Raw genomic sequence first — 23,154 nt, forward strand, 5'->3', positions numbered from 1 at the left:
TGGTCTTTCTTTTTTCCTTCTGCTTGGCAGCTCCATGTTCAACATCTTTTGTCCAGTATATCCACTGTCGCTCCCGTGCACATGTCCAAACAATCTTGGTTATTTTTTTTGTTGGTGCTTCATTGTGTTTGATGACGTTAGTGATCTAAAGATGTTAGCCCACTACTGAGGCTAGAGCAGAACAGAAGTGTCACTTTGTTGAATTTTGCAGAAAATGCAGAGTGAGTTTAATTAGTCCATGACCTAAAAATACCATCCGCACTTAAAGTGGTACATACGTGAAGGAAAGTGCCCTTGGATGGAAAATCTTTCAATAAACTCAAAAGATGCATCTAAATTCAGTCACTATTTCTGAGGTGGTAGTGAAACAAGCGGAACGTATTCAATGAAGGAAACCCCAAACTCTGCACGATCGCGGTAATAAGTTTCCCTGTGAAAGATCATCTCAGTTTGTTACACTGGGGCCGGAGCTCTTAAGCCTGATTCAGTTATTTAACTTGAGAACAAAATGTGTAAAAGTGAAAAGATTATGTAATATGTGTGAGACTTATCTGAATAGGAGGTTTCACTAGTGACACATGTAAATGATGTGGGAGTGTACAGGACATAACTGCCCACAATTACATGCTATACAATCTCTAATTTATACTATTTATTTAGATTCACAGGTATAACTGTAGCATCAATTGTTCTCTTTACTGGAGCTAAAAGACTGGAAAACACACCAAAATATGTATTTACATTGGGGTGTCTACAAACTTTTGGTTGTCCAGAAATAAACGTGGAATGTTACATGTACTTCTGTTTTTGCAGTGTCACATTAAAAAACATTAAAAAACAAACACATTTTGTCAAGAAAGAAACAGAATAATAAAAAAGGAAATAACGGATAAGACGAAGAAGCAAGTGGTACTCGAGATATTGGAAGAGGACAAAGACATTTTCTAAATGGAAATACATTTATGTGTTTCCTGAGACATCACGGTGTATTCTCCATCTCTGAACCAATCACACAGGGAATTTCCCCCCACCTGATGATGTCACGAAGAATCGCAGGAAGGATCAGCAGTTAAACTCTGAGCATAGTCATTCACACCTTCCTACCTGCACACTAATAACAAATACATATTTTACAAACCTCAGCTTACTCGGTCACAGATTTTCACACCTACAAGGAGGAAAATCTGCGGAGTCAAAGTAAATGAGAGTTAGTTCACAGGTTAATTAAAACATTCATTAATTAAAGACTGAAAGTGACCAACTATGCAAGCCCAAGTCATGTTACCAGCTTTGTTATATTACTGTCTTTGTGAGAACTGTCACGCAAACACAACCACAACACAAAGGTCATGACGTTACAGACAGATATTTCATAATAATACAATAACACACATCTCATATCACCTTGGCTTGTTTCACAACTTACATCAGAAGGTGTGAAAGGTCTTTCGTTCAAAGACATTCATGTTCCTGAACACAAAGTTCCCCATTTTTTTTCTTTACCTCAGCGTGATCTCACATTTACTGACTTGTGTCCATGTATGAAAAATTTATATTTTCCACTTTCAGACGGTTTCACATGTTGACACTGAAGGGACGGGCAGTGACGTCATTTCCATGTAATTTCACATTTCACACAAGAGATGTTAGTTGGAAAATATTTCAACACTGGAATTCAGAATGTTTTTCTTTATTTTTATTTTTTTTATCTAAACCTTGTTACTCTAGGTTTAGATTTAAAAAAGTCATGGCTCAAAAGAGCTAAAATACAACTGTTGCTATTTTTTAATTTCTTTTTGGTTGCCAAGTTGATGACAAATTATATACTTCAGTTATGAAATGTACTTCCTGTTGACTTAATTAAGAGACTGATAGGTACCCTGACAATCACAAGGCACTAGAATGGAATTGACCTCTAATTTTTTGTTTTTAAACTCAGATAAAAGTGAGGTTATTGTACTCATCCTAAAAGTCTTAGAAATGGGGTATCTGACCAAATGCTTACCCTGAATGGCATCACCTTGGCCTCCAGTAACACTGTAAGGAACCTTGGAGTCATTTCTGACCACATATTAAACAAATATGTAGGACTGCTTTCTTCAATTTGCATCTTGTCTCAGAGGGACACTGACAAACCAGTTCATGCATTTATCATTTCTAGGCTGACTACTGTAATTCTCTATTATCAGGATGTCCTAAAAACTCCCCGAAAAGCCTTCAGTTAATCCAAAATATTGCAGCAAGAGTACTGACAGGGACCAGAAAAAGAGAGCATATTTCTCCTATATTGGCTTCCTTCACTAGCTCCCTGTTAAATCCGGAATCAGATTTAAGACCTTGTAAGACTGCAGGCCTACTTGTTGTTCCTGGAGTATTTAAAAGTAGAATGACAGACAGAGCCTTCAGTTTTCAGGCCCCTCTTCTGTGGAACCAGTTTCCAGTTTGGATTTGGGAGACAGACACTCTCTCTACTTTTAAGATTAGGCTTAAAACTTCCTTTTTTGCATATAGTTACAGCTGGATCAGGTGAGTCATTGAGTGTTTCTTCTTCACTCACCCTTTTTCACTCACTGAAAGCTCGTCCACAGAAGGACTGGTAGCTCCCCTTACGATAAGGGTTCAGATCGCGCGAACAGGTGTGGGATTAGAGCTCTGGGTAGCTCCCCAACTGGGTCTAGACTGGGTCTAGAGAGTATTTTAAATTCAGGGAATTTAAAATAGAAAGTAGCTCGTCCACAGAAGGACTGGTAGCTCCCCTTACGATAAGGGTTCAGATCGCGCGAACAGGTGTGAAATGTGTGTGTTTAGTTAGTTAGTTTGTTTGCTTGTTTTAATCAATTTTAAATCATACTTTTTATTTGTTTTTGTTTCTAATGTCTCTGTAAAACACTTTGAATCACCTTGTTGTTGAATTGTGCTATACAAATAAATTTGCCTTGCCTTGCCACTGTGTGTTTATACACCTCTCTGCACTGAATCATTAGTCATTATTAATTTCTAGCTCTCTTCCACAAATTTTCTTTGTCTTGTCCCACCCTCACCCATAAATGTTCATATCCGCCCCTCCCTGAGCCTGGTTCTTCCTGTCTGTTAAAAAAAGAGTTTTTCCTTCCCAGTGTTGCCAAGTGTGGGGCAACACTGATGTGGGGTCATATACTTGTTGGGGTTTCTTTCTAATACTGTAGGGTCTTTATATGACAATATAAAACACCTTGAGGTGACAGTTGTTGTGATTTGGTGCTATATAAATGAAATTGAATTGAACTGATCCGATTCCTTTGGTTGCTAGCAAGTTGCTTACTTAACATTCTTATAATTTTATTGAGTTTGTTCTTAACTGCAAATAAAAACACTGGATATAAAGCAGAAGAAAGTTAGGACACTAACAAAAATAAATGATAAAAAGAAGACGAAGCAAGCATCTATTCAATTCAGACAGCCACAGCTTCAACATGAAGTCATAATGACACTTTCGTTCTCATTAGCTGATCTCAGTGCAGTCAGCACTTGCAACTACATGTTGGTGTGAAATAAAAAAAAGACTTTACTTCTGTTTTCTATATGAAGTTGAAAAATTTAAGCATAACACCAGTAAGGAACTTTCATTCATCTTTTGCCAGCCCTGTGGTTTATGATTGTGTGGGTTATTGCATGAAGTAATAGTGTGTAACCCACGGCATTCCCCCCACTCCACCCCAAATTTAACCCCACATTAATGAAATACGTAGAAACTTTTGGGTGTCCACACGATATTTCAAATAAATGACTGAAGGTGTGAAAACAGCATCTGTGGGCCTAAACCCACAAAAGGAATATATATTCACAGTACACTCGCTCTTCCTTCTGGACTGAGGTGCCACCAGTTTTGGCATTGTCGTGTCCTGTGTGATGCGTGAAGGGGTTACCCCTAAACCCAACCTAAGAGATGGGACTTTTCTTACAAGAGAAAATGTGATGATGACTGAAGAAAAAAAGGTCCAGGTTTCTCCAGAGTTTAGAAACTCTGAATCATCGTGTGTCAGATGAATGTGGACAGAGACAGGCTTGGAAGATTCAGCCTGTGTTCGCACCTTCTGAGTCAGTGGGCAGTCCTGTCCTGAGCTGCAGACCACCCTGCACATAACCTTTCACACACAAACATAAAAAAAAAAACGCTTTCTCCATGAAGTAAAAGTAAGATTCACACGTGGTCCTGACCACTCATACTAGCCTGAAAAAAAGCTTCTTTATTTAGGGGAAAATCACAAACTGTATATGAAAGATGGATGTCGCAATCACAATCATTAAAACCACACAGTTTTGTGGACTACTGTTTTGACTCTTTGGGTTTGCATTTCATCCATGTCCTGTCTTTTTTCTTTTCTTATGAAGACACACGTGACCATATTTGGAAGAGAGTGTCGCCCATGCACATGCAGCTAATGCTGCATTTAGCTAGCCAGCTTGATTATGTGGGTGGCTGTAGCTCAGGTGGCAGAGCAGGTCAGCCACTAATCAGAAGGTCGGTGGTTCGATCCCAGGCTGCACCCTGGCTGCATGCCAAATATCCTTGGGCAAGATACTAACCCCGTGTTTGCCTACTGGTAGTGGTCAGAGGGCCCAGTGGCGCCTGTGTCTGGCAGCCTCGCCTCTGTCAGTGCGCCCCAGGGCAGCTGTGGCTACAATGTAGCTTGCTATCGCCAGTGTGTGAATGACTGAATGTAGTGTAAAGCGCTTTGGGGTCCTATGGACTAGAAAAGCGCTATACAAATGCAGGCCATTTGATTAATAAGATTTATTTTTAATTTGCTTTGTTAATAAATGAGGAGCTGAAAACAGCAGAAAACTAAATTTAATTAACTGAAACGTCGCTTCTTTAGAACATCTTTAAGTAAAACTAAACTTTGAGCAAAACACAGCAGCATCCACTCAAAGTGTCATAATCCCTAAAAATACACTGGATAAACTTTCTTTTTATTTTTTAACAGCCCTCTGTATCTTTAGCACCATTATTACATCCATACAATATTGATTGTAAATAAGGTTAGCACGTTGTTAAAGCAGGCCATACAAAAGGCGTCATACGTTTTGTAAATGCTGAGTTTTAAAATAAATATCTCCTTGCATAACTTTTAATAAAACAATTATTAGATTTAGAGATCAAAAATAGGTCTTATAGTTTGAGTGCTTAAGTTGGTTATTTTGACATGGGGGTCAATGACACTGCAGTTCCTTTAATGTCCACTTAAGACTGGCTACAAAAGTGACTCTATTTCCACAGATTTCCATGTTAAAATGGAATTGAACTTTCAATTCAACTCTATTTATATAGCGCCAAATTACATCAGCAGTTTGGAAGGCTTTGTTTTTGTAAAGTTTCAATAAGCTCAAGGCGCTTTATATTATAAAGCAGGGGAGATTCTAGGATCAGAGCTTTGGGGGTGCTGAGCAGCCAGAGAGCTGCTCAGCCAGGCAAGATAAACTTTACTCGTCACGACGAGACTTCTTCCCTGGCTCTGTCAGTCCCTGCATCCTTAAATGTCTCCAGTTGTCCCAAGTTCTCTCTGACTGTCTCCTTGGTGCATTTAAACCCCTGTTCCTCCCTGTCCTCATCGTCTGTTGTCTTCATCTCCGTTATGTCATCATAATTTTACCATCTCTATGAAGTCTGCAAATTTCTTTATTAAATCATAAGATTCTTAAATTCATCAAAAAACATATCCTAACTTTAACTCCTTTACTGGGGGGAAATGATGAATGATGATCATAGTGAGTAAGAAGTAAACTGAGTGCATTTTTTGGACAGGGATTCACTTTTAATGTGTATGTATAATACGATACAGATATATGAAAATAGACTCCAAAAATAGAGTACTTGAAATGTACAAATGTACAAAATATTGAGAAGAAAATGTATACTTTTGTTGTCAAAATGTTACGTCTCAACCAAGTACTGTATGCTTTTTATATTTTTAGTAGTGTGTCACACAAACAACATATATTGTCAAAAATGAGTAAGAAATCTTTGGGGGTGCTTTGATTCATTTTGGGGGTGCTTCAGCACCCCCAAAAATGGGCTAAAATCGCCCCTGTTATAAAGTAAGACCCTATAGTAACACAAAGAAAACAGAGAAAACCCCAACACTCATATTACCCCATATGAGGAAGGAAAAACTCCATTTTAATAGGAAGAAAACTCCAAACAAATAACCACAAAACCCAGTGAACTGAATCTATGCTGTAAAGAAGAGTGGGCCAACACATCAATGTAAGAAACTGATTAAATCACACAGGAAATCATCACTTTGGTGTATTGCTGCTAAAAATTATTTTGCAAGCTACTAAACCACTGGGAGTACTAAGGACTATATGCACAGATTTTATATTTATTTAAAATATTAACTATACAAAGCTGGATGTGACATTTTCAAGTTTTATGATAAATAATTACAATATTGGGGTCAATAACACAAGTTTTATGGCTTTTTATTGAAAATGTTTTACTGGATCAGAAAAACCTAAAACTTTACAATAAGTTTTAACTTTAAAGCCCAAAGCTTTCAAAATGTAAGACATTTCCTGGAAAATTCAGTTGAATTTCAATAGAAATTCACCATTGACAATCATTTAAATGCAGACTGATGCTTGATAAGAATCTGTCATGACTTCTTTAAAACTGAGACAAACTTCTAACTGTGAAACCCCAGACCTTGTTCTTGTCTACGCACGAGGCTAGGGGATACCCACATCATATCACACCTGAATGCAATCACTAAAGCGTACCTGTCTGCTTTCCTGTCTGTCTTTCCTGTTTCCTGCATTTCTTTGTCTCCCTCCTGCAGACCTCGGGGCCTCATCTGAACTCAGCCTCACTTATGGCAGTCGCTTTAGATCAGGACAAAGGTTGCTTCTTACTCGCTTTAGCTCTTCCTGTGTTAACAAAGGTGGCAGAAGTTGCAGAAATTTGCAGACTTTCAGGACCTTCACCACTTGCATTGGTTGTATTTCATGCACCATGTTTAGCTATAAATTCTGTGCTGTATAATTTACACAGAATTTCCTGTTGGGAAAACTGCTCTGAGATTACATTAAACTGGATTGCAAAAAAGGTCTTGTTGTAAGTTGTATTTTTTTCCTATAAGTAGAATAGATGATAAAAGGTGGTATTCAGAATACAGTTACTTTGTTGAAATAAAGGGATTACACGGCGGTCTTTTCCTGATTCATATGTTAGGCTATGCCCTCTCTATTTTTGGAAACCCAAACAAAACACACATTAAGAGGCTGTAATGCCTGTGTCTAAATCTCGCGTCTCATAATAAAGTGAAAAAATATTTTTTAAAATGATTTAATATGAAGGGAATAGGTAGAGTGTTACAGGCATAGACCTAAAGAATGTAGCCTCATAGGCAGTGTAGTCCGTGCTGCAGGGAGAGTGGACTGCTATACCCGTTATGTGTCTGTGAGGGAGAGGAGGGAGAAAAAGGGTAGTGGAAAAGTACGAGTTGTCACCGACCAGAAGCGGGAGCTGGAAGCATGTAAATATAATAATAACCACTGCAGTCAAAAAGAGTGCCTGACGAGCCCAGTTGTAAGTAAACCGTTAAGACTCGACTAAACTGTGTTCGTGTTTTCCTCTGAAACAATAAGCTCCGTTGGAGCAGCCTGTCAACGCCTCTCTCTGTCTCTCACTAGCAAAGTTGACCCAGACAACAAGTAAAGCAAGTTTTCAGCTACGAGCCCGACATGAACCCGACGTATTAGCCAGAGGTCCCTTTACTACGGTTCGGAGCCGCGACCCTGTTTTATATACGCACGGAATAGTTTTCTATATGAGATCGCTGCAAAAAGTGCAGCCTTACCCAATGTCCACCCTACTGTTACTCATTTTATATTAACGTTTAAAAATCTAGTTGCTCTTGGTATGGCGAGTATCCTTCAGTACTAGTTCAATTCAATTCAATTCAATTCAATTCAATTCAATTCAATTCAATTCAATTTTATTTATATAGCGCCAAATCACAACATAAGTCGCCTCAAGGCGCTTCATAGATACAGAGAAAAACCCAACAATCATATGACCCCCTATGAGCAAGCACTTTGGCAACAGTGGGAAGGAAAAACTCCCTTTTAACAGGAGGAAACCTCCGGCAGATCCAGGCTCAGGGAGGGGCGGCCATCTGCTGCGACCGGTTGGGGTGAGAGAAGGAAGACAGGATAAAAGACATGCTGTGGAAGAGAGACAGAGGTTAATAACAGATATGATTCAATGCAGAGAGGTCTGTTAATACATAGTGAGCGAGAAAGGTGACTGGAAAGGAAAAATCAATGCATCATGGGAATCCCCCGGCAGCCTATGTCTATTGCAGCATAACTAAGGGAGGATTCAGGGTCACCTGGTCCAGCCCTAACTATATGCTTTAGCAAAAAGGAAAGTTTTAAGCCTAATCTTGAAAGTAGAGATAGTGTCTGTCTCCTGAATCCAAGTAATACTAGTAATAAATCACACAGCAATAGTACATTCATGTAGTTGTAAAAAAGCATGATAATATATTAAGTAATCCAGAGTATTCAGAATACGCTACTCTCATTGAGTAATGTAACGGAATACGTTACAAAATACATTTTGGGGCATGTATTCTGTAATCTGTAGTGGAATACATTTTAAAAGTAACCTTCCCAACATTGATTGTAAGGCTTCAAATGACAGCTTCAGAAACCAGTGAGTGATTTTAAATCCAGGCTATGAGTAAAACCCACCTCTGTGTATCTGTCTTATCACAGGTAAGAATGCAGAATAATCATCTTTGAAATCATTTCCATATCATCTTTTTTTTTTCTAACTCATCATCTGTGGCCATTTCTGCTGAAACCTCTGCTTTAGGTTGCATTTTTCTTCCATGGCAGCCAAACACATTACAGGTGCCTAGGGAAAGTCCTGCAGGTTAAACTGGGCTAAAGAAACATCGGAAAAGGGTTTGCTGTCATAGCAACACTGGGGAGTACAATAAAACTCTATTTTTTGTTGTTTTTGTCTTTGCATGAGTGTTATACTAGTTGGTGCAATACAGACATTAAGGAATTTTAGATGCTGAGCTATAGAGAGATCATCATAATAACAAGAATAAACATAATTTTGCAAACTGAGCAGTCTTTTTTAACTAATGGAACAGCAGAATGCATTTTTTCTATGAAGACCTCTTTCCTCACTTACAGTAAATCTTTTTCCCTGAAGGTCAGACCCTTCTGTGGTCACACGTTATTTTTGTTGGTTTCACTTGATATAAATTTCAACAGGGTTTTTTTCCACACACTGCATGCTGCACTAATATTTTCAGTGTTGCTACTACCAAAGAATAAATATATTTGCATGAACGGGCGTGGAGCTAACAAGAAAACCCTTACATCACGTCTGTTTCCTTTAAACTGAATGGGGAACTGCTCGCTATTCTGATTACTCAATCGAGGCCTTCACACCTAGAATGGCATAGTTTCCTGTCATCATCTTACCTGACATTCTCTTTACTGTCCATTGCTCTGTATAATAAAATACAATGCTTCAGCTTTTTACAGATTTTTGAGTTTATAAGCAATCAAGGCCTGATATGCAGCTGCAATATGAAAACATAGCATCACATTAGCTTGTACAGACATTTTCAACAATAGTAGCCTTTCTAAGTTTTTCAATGAATCTTCAGACTCAAACTTATCTTAACAGAGGTGATTATTCCTGATTATTCCTAAAAAATTTTTTTAAAAAAATCCCACAGCTTTCATGATATCTACGAGCTAATTCTCCTTTCGGATGTAACCAGGAAGGGTCCAGCTTGGAATAATGAATTTATTTATTTCAAATTGAGATTTTAATACTTACATTATTTTCAGCTTTCTAAGTCTTTATCTGCTTTTTCTTTGCAAACAAACGGTGAATTCTTGGAAGTCTTTAGGAAATTCCAAGGCTTCATTGTCTTAAAATTAAAAATGGAGGTTTGAGTAGTGAACAATCTTTTGCTTTTGGGAGATCAGCATGCTCACATGGTTGCCAATTCTATTGCATTTCACTTATATTTGAAATCCTATTAATCATAATTGTCTGTCTATAATTTTTGAGTAAAACCTTTAACCCTGTGAAGACTGAGTCATTATCAGAGCTGTGTAGCCCAAAACAACTTTATTGGAAAAACACAGAGAGTTTTTGATGCATTTCTGTAAGAACTATTTTTGTAACCTTACATATTCTCATCCACATTAGGGTTGTGGTCATCATGGAGAATGACTTAAACTGCAGTTATACCATAAATTATCATGTCTGTAATCTCTTTGTCGTCTATGAGCTGGGTTGCAGTGTAATTGGGGGCTTGCCCAGGATAGTTTTTACTTTGAATTGCAGTTTTGTATATATGGGAAAAATTAAGTGAAATTAAAATTTGCAGTGTGATTTAACAGTCTCTCTTAGTTGCTTGAGTGTCCCAGTTGCCAAGTTCTTTTTCTTCTACTCTTTATTTACTGTTACTGTTTACCCATTATGTTTAGCTAATATTTCTATTTCGTTTGCTTGCCAACTGATTTTCACACACTCAGAGCTGCAATACATAGTGTCATGTGACTCAGGTAGCTGTGTATTTTCATTTAGTCTACTATTCACATGTGCAATGCTATTGAGTGGTTAATTATCTTCCTTATCGTGTAATTTTAACTGGTATAAACTGCTGCATCTGACAGAACGTAGGCTACTCTGGGTCTTAACAGCATGCAGATGTTTCAAAATACAAGTCAGGTGATATTTTATATCTTGTGTACATGAGGGTTTGCTTTGTGGTTTGGAATCTCTCACCTTATGATAGTTCACTGGCCACAGGAAATCCTATACTAATCCTATAAAAATGTAGGGAATCCAACTAGGCAGATTCAATGCATACTTATTACTGCTTTGAAAGTGCATGTGTAAACATTCAGATGTTTAAACATGTAAATATCAAAACATGTAACCAACAAATGGGTACATAACTAGCTCTATACCCCTCATAAACACCTCTGTGTGCATCAAATGGCATATAAGTCTACTTCTACACTTTACACTTGTTTTTGTCAACAAATCCAATAAAAGGAACAAAAATAAGTAAGTAACATCTATAAATAGTTTCTCAAATAAAGCTACAAAAAATAATTAAAAAAATTAAAAGCCCCCCTTATACAGAATATTCATGTTATATGGTCCTTAACCATAAATAAACTAGCATATTAGTCTGAATACAACATCACCCAGAAAATAGATCAAATATCATTAATGAAACTATAATGGTTGTTTGACAGATATCCTCGCTTCTGCAGTAAGGACATCTAAGATCTAATTTGGCCTCCAGTAACACTGTGAGGAACCTTGGAGTAATTTTTGACCAGGTTATGTCCTTCAATGCACATATTAAACAAATAGGACTGCTTTTTTCCATTTTCAGGATATTTCTAAAATTAGAAATATCCTGACTTAGAGTGACATTGAAAAACTAGTTCATGTATTTATTACTTCTAGGCCAAACTACTGTAATTCATTGTTATCAGGATGTCCTAAAACTCCCCCAAAAGCCTTCAGTTAATCCAAAATGCTGCAGCAAGAGTGCTGACAGGGACTAGAAAGAGACAGTATATTTCTTCTGTTTTGGCTTCACTTCATTGGCTTCCTGTTAAATCCAGAATTGAATTCAAAATCGTGCTCCTCAAATACAAGGTCTTAAATAATCAGGCCCCAGCTTATCTTAATGACCTTGTAGCACAATATCACCCTATTAGAGCACTTTGCTCTCGCACTGCAGGCCTACTTGTTGTTCCTAGAGTATTTAAAAGTAGAATGGGACCCAAAGTCTTCAGTTTTCAGGCCCCTCTTCTGTGGAACCAACTTCCAGTTTGGATTTGGGAGACAGAAACTATCTCTACTTTTAAGATTAGGCTTAAAACTTTCCTTTTTGCTAAAGCATATAGTTAGGGCTGGATCAGGTGACCCTGAATCCTCCCTGAATCCTGCAATTTTCATTTTCAGTTCATAGATTGAAAAGATTTCCTGATATTCTGAACATTTCCTATCCCATCAAAAAAATAAATAAAAATCCCAGCACTTTTTAACTTAATTTCCAGAAAAAATACACTCTTAAAGTACTGTGCAAAAGGCTTAAGCCACTCATTACGTCTTTACATTTAGCTTCAAAGAGGCCAGCTTTATTGTAGTTTTGGTCTTGAGCAATAGTTTGAGAACTGTCAAGAAGATCTTTTAACATTTGACTTTGATATTGGCTGTCCTTATAGCTGACTTTTGTCAGAGGAAATTTCTTGTTTGTTAAGCCACTTCACACTGACCCATGAATCATTCGAGCCTAAAAAAGATTCCTAACTCTGAAAGAACCAGTATTGTGTCTTAACATGCAGTATATCTCAGAAAAGTGAGTACACCCCTCAAATTTTTGTAAATATTTTAATATATCTTTTCATGGGACAACAATGAAGATATGACGCTTTGATACAATGTAAAGTAGTCAGTGTACAGCTTGAATAACAGTGTAAATTTGCTGTCACCTCAAAATAACTCAACACTCAGCCATTAAAGCCTAAACTGCAGGCAACAAAAGTGAGTACAAATTGATAATGTCTAAATTGTGCCCAATTAGCCATTTTCCATTCTGGTGTCATCTGACTTGTTAGTGTTACAAGGTCTCAGGTGCAAATGTGGAGAAAAAGTATTGAATTTGGTGTAATTTCTGCTACTGTAACAGAAATTTGTTATCTTGTTAATTTATTTATTTCAAACATGTAAACAATATGCAGGCACATTTAGAAAATAAGAGAGAAAAAAATACTACACAAGTCAATACATTTCAATATTGCTATCGTTTTGATTCATTTACATGTTGAACGGGACAAAGGAACAGACAACGGAAGTGGTCGTAGGCTTACTAAGCTAGCTACAGCAGGTGAACACTATCTGCAAGTCATGTCCTTAAGACTGACCCTTTAGTTAATTCATTTAATGTTCACTGAAATCTCATCATAATGGTCTTGGCGAAAGGGGCGCTGTCAAGAAGCCATTTGTAAAGAAAGGAAACAGGGAAAAAGGCCTAGGAATGGCAAATTAGACTAAGCAGTGGACTGAAAGTCAGTGGAATAGTTCAGGGTGAAGAATAAAGGTTTAATACTAAATACTGACTTTGAATCACATTAGAATTCCACTCATTTTTTGCCTTATGTTCTGTATTTCCATGTATGCTTGGACATCTTTCAGTAGCACCACAGTAAATGTCATGCACATCCACAATTAAAAGTTAAAAAGAAACTAAATAGAAAATATTTGCTATGAAAAACAATGAGTGCTGTTTAAATGATAGAGGGATCCAAGTTTTTACAACTTATTGCAGGATGATGATATTTGAGTTCATGCAGGCTTTATTTGTGCCTCAGCAGGCCTCCGTAGCAATACACACCCTCAAAAGTTTTAGAGTTTCCAATAAAACCCGAGATACAACCAATCCAGAAGCAACTTCAATCTGTGCAATGCGTCGCTTTGGTTTCTGTCCTGAAGAACCAGTTTCATTGAAACGATGTGCAAAAACGGGAAACGGGCTTTGAGGTGCGTGTTCGGCAGATGTGTCACAGAGGTGTTACCCAGTCAGCAACAACAGGCACATATATTCCACCATAATACAAAGGCCATGCACGCAATGGATCAACTTTCAACTGTTGTGAATCCCAACACATGCATTACCAGGACTGTTGTTTCTGTCAGTGCCATCACTGATGACGACCCTAACCCTGACTCTGATCCCACAGTCTATCCTCTCACTTTCATTAGTAACTTTAACCCAGAACTTTAGATGGAGGAGAATAAATTAGAAGTATAATAGACCCTAAAATTTGATTAAACATGTTAAAATAAAAAGAGACCATAAAACAGAATAAAATAAAGGCTAAGAGAAGATCCACCCAGTAGTTGGAGCTTCCCCTGCTCTAACCCTCTCAGGCTCAAAGTAAACTTTTTGTTGCTAATGCACAACCAAGTCCTGCAGTGGTACTTCTGAGTAAAAAAAACCCTCATAAAATATGTATGTGGGGTAATCAGGTTGTTAGTTTTTAACTGTTGCAAATCTGCAACGCCTGCCTGGAGAGGGTTAATAATCTGGGAACTTAGTACAAAGTGAGAAAATAAATTAACTCTGACTGTTATGAGTTAAAAAAAAAAAAAGTAATTTAAAAAAGAAAAATCAAGTAAAAGAAAACACTCCGATTTGGGAGGAATTTGTAACCAATGATGACGTGGACCTCATGGGGCTGGAAGCCATTTGAAGTGATTATTAAAACAAGGAATGTTCAGTGGAACTCCAAATGGGGCAATGTGCAAATGAAATCCACAGCAAGCATGCTATTTCCTCCTGTCTGATTTTTTTTTGTGTGGAGATATTTTAATCTTGTAAAATCTACCCAGTCACCAGCTGCCTAACCCAACCCTACCATGGAGGATGAGGGGTCGGTATTATCTCAGCCACACTCTGAGCATCCCAGCATATGTTTCCTTGCAGATCAGGACTCATTCAGCTTTTGACCTTACATTTAACTGGGCTAGTGAGCATATACAAAATAAGTTAAGAGTGTTAGCTCCAAACAGTTTATCAGGTCAGATGAATATTACGGAAGAACAACCCTTGTCCTAAATATAAACCACTTAGAACGATTACTTTCTTTGGGCCCTGACTGCCAAGATTTGAAGAAAAGTTTTAAAAAAAAGTCTGACTCCTCAAATGTGATGACCTCACAGTGCTTTTATTAGATCAAACTATGAATCTGTACCCAACACTAATTGATCGATAGATAGGTTTATCAGCACGACGTGGCACATGTATGGCCCACGATCAGAAACCGTCAGAGGTGGCTGTGAAATCCCAGATGCAGTGGATTCAATGGAGGTGTAATGATTTCCGTGACGGAATCGCTGGATCTAATGGTTTCTGACGCAGGGTGCCACCTCACTCTTTCACGCAGCGTGCTTTCCAGTCATTGCTCCTCGAACCTCAGTGCACGCTTTGAGAGATTAATGCAATTATGAGAGGTCTCATGCAAACTATTAGACCCCTTTGCAACTTCAAGTCTGACCAGCAAAAGCACAAATTTTAATAAAACAGCTGGGAGACGCAAAATTCTGCAGTGAGCAGATGATTTGGGTATGATATGCATGAGTGGGAAGCCGACCCCTCACCCTCTTCTATGAAGTTGTTGATTTAAAGGAAACTCAAAACCACAATTTCACACCTAGATCATCGCATCACTCTCTCTCTCTCTGTCTGAGTGCATGTCTATGTCACTCTGCCACTTTGCCTCTCTCTCTCTCGCAGAGTTATAAATAAAAGCTTTCATGACAAGTCAAACAGTTCGCACCAACTTCAGGGTAAGAGAGACACTGTCAGTCAGATCATCAGTCACTCAGTCAGGGAGGACACTGCTCAGCCAGAATCCGTTCTCAAATTGAAAACACTCGGCCCGGATTGGGAATCAAACCGAAGACTCAACTACACTCAGGGGTAATACAAACAGAGACAGGATGGCTACCACAGTGAGGGCAGCAGTCTGTCTGTGCCTCTGGCTTTTTGCCTGTCAGGTCAGAGGATCCCACATCCCAGCAGAGATGAACAGGACCATCCAGAGCCTCTTGCAGCACTATGTAAGTATTCACTGCACTTCAACTGCTACTTAGTACTTGAGTAATACTAGACTGTGCAGCTCTACAGACTTTCTGTTTCCTCCTGTTTGTCACAGTGATGCTCTTACCACAAACACACACACACATGCGCAAAGATGTCTTTTTAAATTTCCACTTAAGTGTGTGGTTAAAGGACCATTTTAACCCACGAGACGCTAAATACTACACACCCAGCCTGGAGCATCTCACATACGAAACTTTATGTGAATGATATCATGTTTCATGTGGTGATGCAGAGGCGAGCAGGGACACTTCCTGGAATGGTGGATTCAAGGATGAGACAGAGTCACATCACAGATGTGGGAGTGTCCTTGAATGCACCATCAAATTTTTCTGCAAAGTACGTGCTCATTGACCCCCCCCCAATTATCATTTCCCCTATTAGCAGCTTGTTTTTGTAATTTGTTTGGTTTTTCATTGCTAGTTGGCAGATGTTCTTAACCATCCTTTAAACTTCATGACAGACAGTCCTTGAAGGCACCAGTAATGATAGAAAGCTCTAAACACAGAAACAGCTGAACTCACGCTGTCTTTTATAACTGCTGTTGGATTATTGGCCTTCTCATGTTTATCGCTGTAAGAAAAAAAAACACTTTTAAACTGTTTTTGTCTTTTTCGGACAAATTTCTCAATTTCTTTACAGTCTCCATATTTGATATCAGACACAGTGTGGCCAACAGGCTTTAAACGCACCATTCGTACCACTTTCTAAAATTTTAATCTTCAGTTATCAGTTTCAGATCAAATTCCAATTTAATCCTGGATCTTTTAGTCCAACAATTATTATATTTCACCTTTTCCTACACTTCTCTTATTGGTCTTTAGTCGGTCCTGAATAGAGCAGCTAACCTGCTAGCAACCGGCTAGCAGGCTTCCCTTCAGTGGCTTCCAGTGAAATTCAGAATCTGTTTTAAAATGCTGTTTATTTATATATGAAGCAAAGTAAATGAGCAGTTGCCCTCTCCAGTCAGCCAATCGGGGTTTTTTTTTTTTTAACAACAGCTCGGCTGAATCATTGGTTTCTTTAAAAAACTAAAACTGAAAACCTTTTATAAGTTAGTGATTCCTTGCACCTTATTTTCTGCTCCAGTTCAAATCATGTTTGACAATGTTTGTGAGCTGGGATAAAACCCAATACCGATACCGATTATTCATTATTAATGTCAAACATGATCTGAAAATATCTTCTTTTTTTTTTGTCTTTTGCAGAAAATTTCAAGCCGGGAAAAATATGATGGGAAACCCGTATTTCCTAGTGACCAGAACAAAAAAATTGAGGTAAGATTCATGTGATTAATGGGAGCGCGTAGTTTGTCCACAAAATGTAAAATGTCCATGCAATCCAAAGAAAAGGTTTCTCGTGGCAAATGAGAGTTTTGCTCTAACTATGGCCTTACTATAGCCTCAAATGGACAGGCAGAATTTAGGAAACACACTTGTGGCTTAAGGTCCACGTGGTAAGCATCAAGGTAGCTTAGCCTAAAGCTCAGTATTAATACTGGAAACCATGCTGTATTCCATCCTTACACAAAGAAATGAGGAACTATTTCTATCCATCCACCCAGTGTCTTCAGCATCATCGTCACTAAAGTGGATTTCCAGATGGTGTAAAGATAATAAAACCACCACTTTGACTTTTGCATGTTTATGAAAGAGTGAAGACACTGATTAGTAATCAGGCATCTTTAAAGTTGTTAGCAGGTATATTTCTGAACTCTGGAAAGAGTCAGGATACTCGATGGAGGCAAACCTCCTGTTGAGCTCCTCCATCTTTGGCTAACAGGCACTGCCTGAGTCAGCAGCCAGCTGGTATTTCCAGGTTTTGTCTTTTACATTGAGTTGAGGTTTTTGTGGGGTTTTCCTTCACTTTGCTGGCTCTGCAGGATGCCACCTTTCTGCAGCTATTCTCAGTCTCCCGATCAAACTTTCACTTTTCACCAACATCACTTACAAGGCCGTTTCATGGTTGGTTTCAAGTACTGACATCAAGCCAAGAGAGCACAGACTGAGGAGCTCTGGTCGGCAGTTTTTTATGTCACTCTGTTTGAAGTTCTGTGTGGTTAGATGGCTATGAGGTTCAGGTTAAAGCTTCTGCAAATTTGGAATAAAAAGGAACATTTTTTGAGGATGTATATCTTCTAACTAATTATTAAAAGTCTAACTGATATTATTGTAAAGTAACTGTACTAAAACTGTAATTAAAGCAGTCAACAGCAACAAGAAAAAGGAAAAAATGGAGAAAATTTGAAGCAAAACAATGGAAATTTTGTTGCACTGCCTCTTGAGGAACAGTTAAAGATATTGCTAGTAAAAGAAGAAAAGTATCAGCGCCTTTCTAAAACTGAATGTTCAAGTAGATTTTCTGTGGTCACCACCTCCTATAGCCAGCAATATCTTCCAGCACTCAGAAACATTTTGACAGGTTAGTCATAACAGTTGGAAATTTAAAGTCAAGATGAGTTTCTATTATAGCTTAACACATGGTGGTATGCAGGGGGAAGGCTGTTGTATGGAGGGTGGTATTTTGCATGAACTTTATTGCAACCCACCAGGTTTTCCTATTTAGAGGTTTCTTTACCACCACACCTACCCCAGTGCTGCATTTCATATATTTTAGAGATATCTAATGACTCATCTGAGCTTTAACACCATTTGCCCCCTCTCATTCGAAGGAAACATCTTACATCTTTTAGCCTGCTTCTGTCCGGTCAGTTCATCGTGCTGTTGCCTCTGTCAGGTTTTAAAGCTCTTTAAAAACACTCTTGATGGTGCCACTGAAAGTGTTTTGTCAGGGATCCCACAGCTTTTGTTGCTTCTGACATGAAAGGTTTTTGGTTGTCACCAGAAATTACCACAGATTATTCAACAAGTGTAAGTGAATCGACCAAATTGAAAACAAACACTGGGTCAAACATTGAGCCACAAACTCTCATTTCTTACATCCAAACTAGTAGTTTCGGTCCTGTTAGCAGTGTATGGATATGACATTCAGGTTTAACAGCAGTCAGTGAGTGGTATTCCCCTTTAAGGCCTTCTATGTTAGCTTAACTGTTGTGTGGGAAACCACAGAGTTTTTTCCATTGTGCGAAAAGTTTTTAGCACCTAAGGTTGCAATGTTTGTGAAGCAACCTTTTCCTCACATCTCAGTTTTTCTTCAGGTTTATTTACTACAAATGTATTCTGCGTTGTTTCAGTTTTTTGGCTTTTGGTACCCGAGTCCAAAATGCTGAGGAATGCTGCGAAATTCAGCATTTTGGGCATTTTCAAAGCCATATTTGCACAACCAGATATATTCATATTAAACAAATATAAGCCATTTGTACTTTCATGTCATTACCTCTCTGTTTCTCGTTCTCAGACCAAGTTGATCTTCATGGGTGGTGTTTTGGAGTCGTACGAAAAGTTGCTTGGCCACATGTTGAAACAACTGCCCACTCCGAGTCCCCAGATCGCCGTGAGCAACGCGCAACCTGGCTCGGCCATCACCCCTGCGTCCAGCAGCCCCAACAACGCAGGCTTGGTAGCAGGCAGAGATGTCAGATCAGAGCTGAATTACATCCTGAAGAAGGTCCAGGAGCTAAAGAAACGCCGCTACCATGAACAGGAGAAGCTTCTGCAGGGATTGCAGACCCTCAGAGATATCAAGGTAGAGAGCATTCTGATTGCTTCTTGGCTGTGAAAGCCTTAACTTGACTTAGGACTTACGTAAACCCAACAGTGAGGTTTTTGTGAAGTCTATGTTGAGGATTGTACAGTGATTAAGAGGAGCTCACAATAAGCCTCAGGATGGGTTGAGCAGCCCATATGAATGGCTTATGTAAAGCCTGAAAAGTTAGACTTGAAAAGATTTGACCAACCTTATTGAGGGCTTATATAAGTCCTAAATTCATACTTAAGGACAAATGCTTTGGTCCTACAAATGGATGTTCAGCTTACCCTCTGAACATCCAGAGCAAGTCCCTGGCTGCCCATCCAGGATTTTGTTTTAGTGAAAAACAGGCAGATTTTGAGGATTTCAGATCATGTCTCATTCATTTTGGCAATACAGTTTTTGTGTTAAAGACTTTTGCATTTGGTTTAAAACAGACAAAAAGAGAGAACTCATGCCCTAACCTTAGATTAGTCATCAGTGACCTGCAGGATATTACGAGGTTTAATAACGCATCCACAAAGGATTTAAATAGAAACTAGGAAAAGAAAAGGCAGAGAGAAAGTTTGGGGCCTAGGTGAGACTAGAAATAAGGTTTTATTTAGGGCTTAAAATAATGTGTTTTTTGCAGGTCTTAAATTTGTGATGCTTACACCAGGGGACGATGTGCCTTAGTTATTCTAAAAGCTCACAAAGGTCTTACATTATTTAAGGGTTTTAAATGTTGATGTCATTGTGCTGAATCTTAACAAAGGTCCTCTCTGTAACCATGTGATCGTCATCATTAATGTCAAACTTGCCTTTGTCTCTCTCTCTCCTGTAGATGAACGACCGCATCATCCAGAGCAAAGCACTTTGGCAGCTGCCACAGCTGTACGAAGAGGCGAGCTCGCTCCCCGAAATCAAGATCCAGAGGAGACGCAGACGGCGGAGGCAAACAAAGGCTAAAGATCGCACCAGAGCCTAAAAGGCGACCTAAAGGGCATAAAGAGAAATAACAGTAAAACAAGGATGCAGGATGTTTAAATTATACAAAACCAAAAGATTCTCAGACTGAAACCAGTGTGTCTAGTTGTTAGAATTTTGTATTCTATTTTCATCTATATTTATATTTAAATTAACAGTGAACCAGCAGCCTAAGCCTTATAAGATCGTAGTCTCGGAAAAATATTTTTATATAATGTTTGGTGTGTGATACTTGAAACCAGCATAAAAGTTTGATCCTGTGGAATATTTTCACTGAAGGATCCAGAGATTATACCTAATTGTTTTCAACATGGAGTTTCACCCAGTGGAAATACTTGATTTAATGTTGTTGTTTTTTCTCGGCTTTAAAAACTTCATATTATTAAAAACCCACAAAACAAAGATATGTTTAATTGTGGTTAAAGTTTATTTTTTACTGAATATTTTGTAAATTTAGGTTATTTCTTTCTTGTATTTTGTTTTAAGTTAAAAAACCCTGAATTCTTTCTGAGTGAAACTCCCTCTTGTTGCACTGAGATTGGACTGTGGTGGAGAAATGGGCGGTTCCACTGATAATTACTGATAGGTAGTTTTCCAGATTTATCACATTTTGTTGAGGAATTACATTTATGCAAAGTAAATGTGTGAAATCCCGTTTATGTGACAAATTTAACGAAGTTTTCACATAATTGTATTCTATAAGTTGATTTTTTTTGTCTCAATGGGAACCCTGACCTAGCTTCTCCACTGCAGTGCCAATGAGAGCTGATGGTGATGATGTTTACAGTACAAAGTACTTCAGTGTACTACTAATCCTCTGAACAGTCAGGTTCAGTACTGTAGTATTAAAGTAGTATTAAATTTCTTTGTAGTTGAAGTACTAAAACCTTCAGGATGTTTTGTTTTTATTTTTACTGACATATTGTAGTTTTCTTTATTTATTTTGTATTTAAGTTGTTGATTGTTGATTATTTATTATTAATTTATTGATTGGCAAATGCACCTGAATAAAACAGAATGACGCTGATTATGGCTTATGTGCAGTCTCTTATAGATTTAAGATCTTGGTTGTAAAGATTTTGGTTTTGGTTTTCCAAAAAAAGCATTTCCCGCACCTGGATGTAAAACATCATGAGGAAGGAAAGTTGTGATGGAGAATTTATAGGAACAAGCTCAGAGAATCATGAGTCATGACTTTTAATCCACTGATTCCTGTTGCTGAACACAAATCTTTACTTTGTTATTATTTTGCCCCTGAACATGACTTTTTATCAGTGGAGAGGAGGCGGAGGAGCGAGTCGCCTCATGCCACAGAGCTAAAGTCATGCATGTCTCAGTTTTTTGCACATCATTTGTTTGAAGTTTAAACACCAAACCAGGTTAGCTCACTGCCCATTTTCTCTGCATATATATGTATGTATATATGTATATATATATATATATATATATATATATATATATATATATATATATATATATATATGCAGAGAAAATGGGCAGTGAGCTAACCTGGTTTGGTGTTTAAACTGAACCGTTCGATACAGTGCTTTCTGTTCGGTACGTATATGTATCGAACAATACAAAATTTTTAATTTATTTTATCAACTTTCCTTCTGACGATGCTGTCTGTGTTGAGCGCTCAGTGGATCTGCGCTCAACAGTGCAGCCTAGGCGGAGTAGTCGAACGCAGATTCACTGAGCGCAGGGCAAGCTAGCGAGACAGAAGTTAAGCTCTCCTTGCAACATGGCAAATTGAACCTCCCTCACCCTCATTCAGATCTGCCGTTTGGAACTATTTTGGTTTTCATGTGACGTATGACCCACGCAATGCTCAGTTTATTACAGAAAAAATGGCTCTTTCCAAAATAAAAGCTATACTATACGCTTCTTCTGGACTATTTTCTCAGCAGCATATTAAACATATCAGGTCCCCATAAGGAGAATCAGGTGCTAACGGCTGTCTAAATGACTCAGGTAAAGTTTGTATCAAGCATGCTTGTTGTTTTTGTCTGCTTCCACTTGTCTTTGCACTAGGATGATGTCGGCGTAAATGTGCAGTCATATTCATTTTGTTCCCACTAGTGCTGTCACTCGTTAAAATGACATTAATGCCATAACGCGGCAAATCTCCATTAATGAGTTACCGCGGATCGCTCGGTGCGTGGGGCTGGACAGCGTCAACACGTTAACAAGGTAACAGCGCTAACGCACTAGTTCCCACCAATTGAGCATTGCGTGGAACATCCGACATACTGTTTTACTTTAGTCCATGACGCGCTTACCATCAGGGTCATACTTCACATGAAAACCAAAATAGTTCCAAACGCCAGATCTTGCATGAGGGTGGGGGAGGTTCAATTTCGGGTAGCGTTGAGGCAGTTGCCATGTCACAACGAGCTTAGCTTCTGTCTTGCTAGCTTGCGCTGCGCTCAGTGGATCTGCGCTCGACAGTGCAGCCTAGGCGGAGTAGTCAAACACAGATCCACTGAGCGCTCAACACAGACAGCATCGTCAGAAGAAAAGTTGATAAAATAAATAAAACATGTTGTATTGTTCGATACATATGCGTACCGAACCGAAAGCACTGTATATATTAGGGGTGCAACGATACTCGTATCGATATTGAACCGTTCGATACAGTGCTTTCGGTTCGGTACACATATGTATCGAACAATACAAAATTTTTAATTTATTAATTTAATTTATATTTCATATATATATGAAATATATGACCTATTTAAATGCATTACTTTCACATTTGTATTCTCTGATACGAAACAATAAGATGAACACAAAATGACTGATTCATTCGTTTTGTGACGACTTA

At 38.4% G+C, this 23,154-nt stretch overlaps 1 protein-coding gene across 1 annotated transcript; it reads left to right on the top strand.

The window, feature by feature from the left end:
• Positions 1 to 15,393: 15,393 nt before the first annotated feature.
• On the top strand, positions 15,394 to 21,354 carry LOC146555426 (interferon gamma-like). Its single transcript, XM_085251400.1, has 4 exons — positions 15,394 to 15,673; positions 16,922 to 16,990; positions 19,071 to 19,358; positions 20,185 to 21,354. The coding sequence occupies exons 1-4, from the start codon at positions 15,554 to 15,556 to the stop codon at positions 20,326 to 20,328; spliced, it is 621 nt and encodes a 206-aa protein (XP_085107526.1). The 5' UTR covers positions 15,394 to 15,553; the 3' UTR covers positions 20,329 to 21,354.
• Positions 21,355 to 23,154: the final 1,800 nt, after the last annotated feature.

Source organism: Mchenga conophoros, linkage group LG17 (assembly GCF_057382185.1).
Source record: "Mchenga conophoros isolate Kocher_MC1m ecotype Shallow Benthic linkage group LG17, M_conophoros_male_GT1.1, whole genome shotgun sequence".
Classification (NCBI taxonomy): Eukaryota; Metazoa; Chordata; class Actinopteri; order Cichliformes; family Cichlidae; genus Mchenga; species Mchenga conophoros.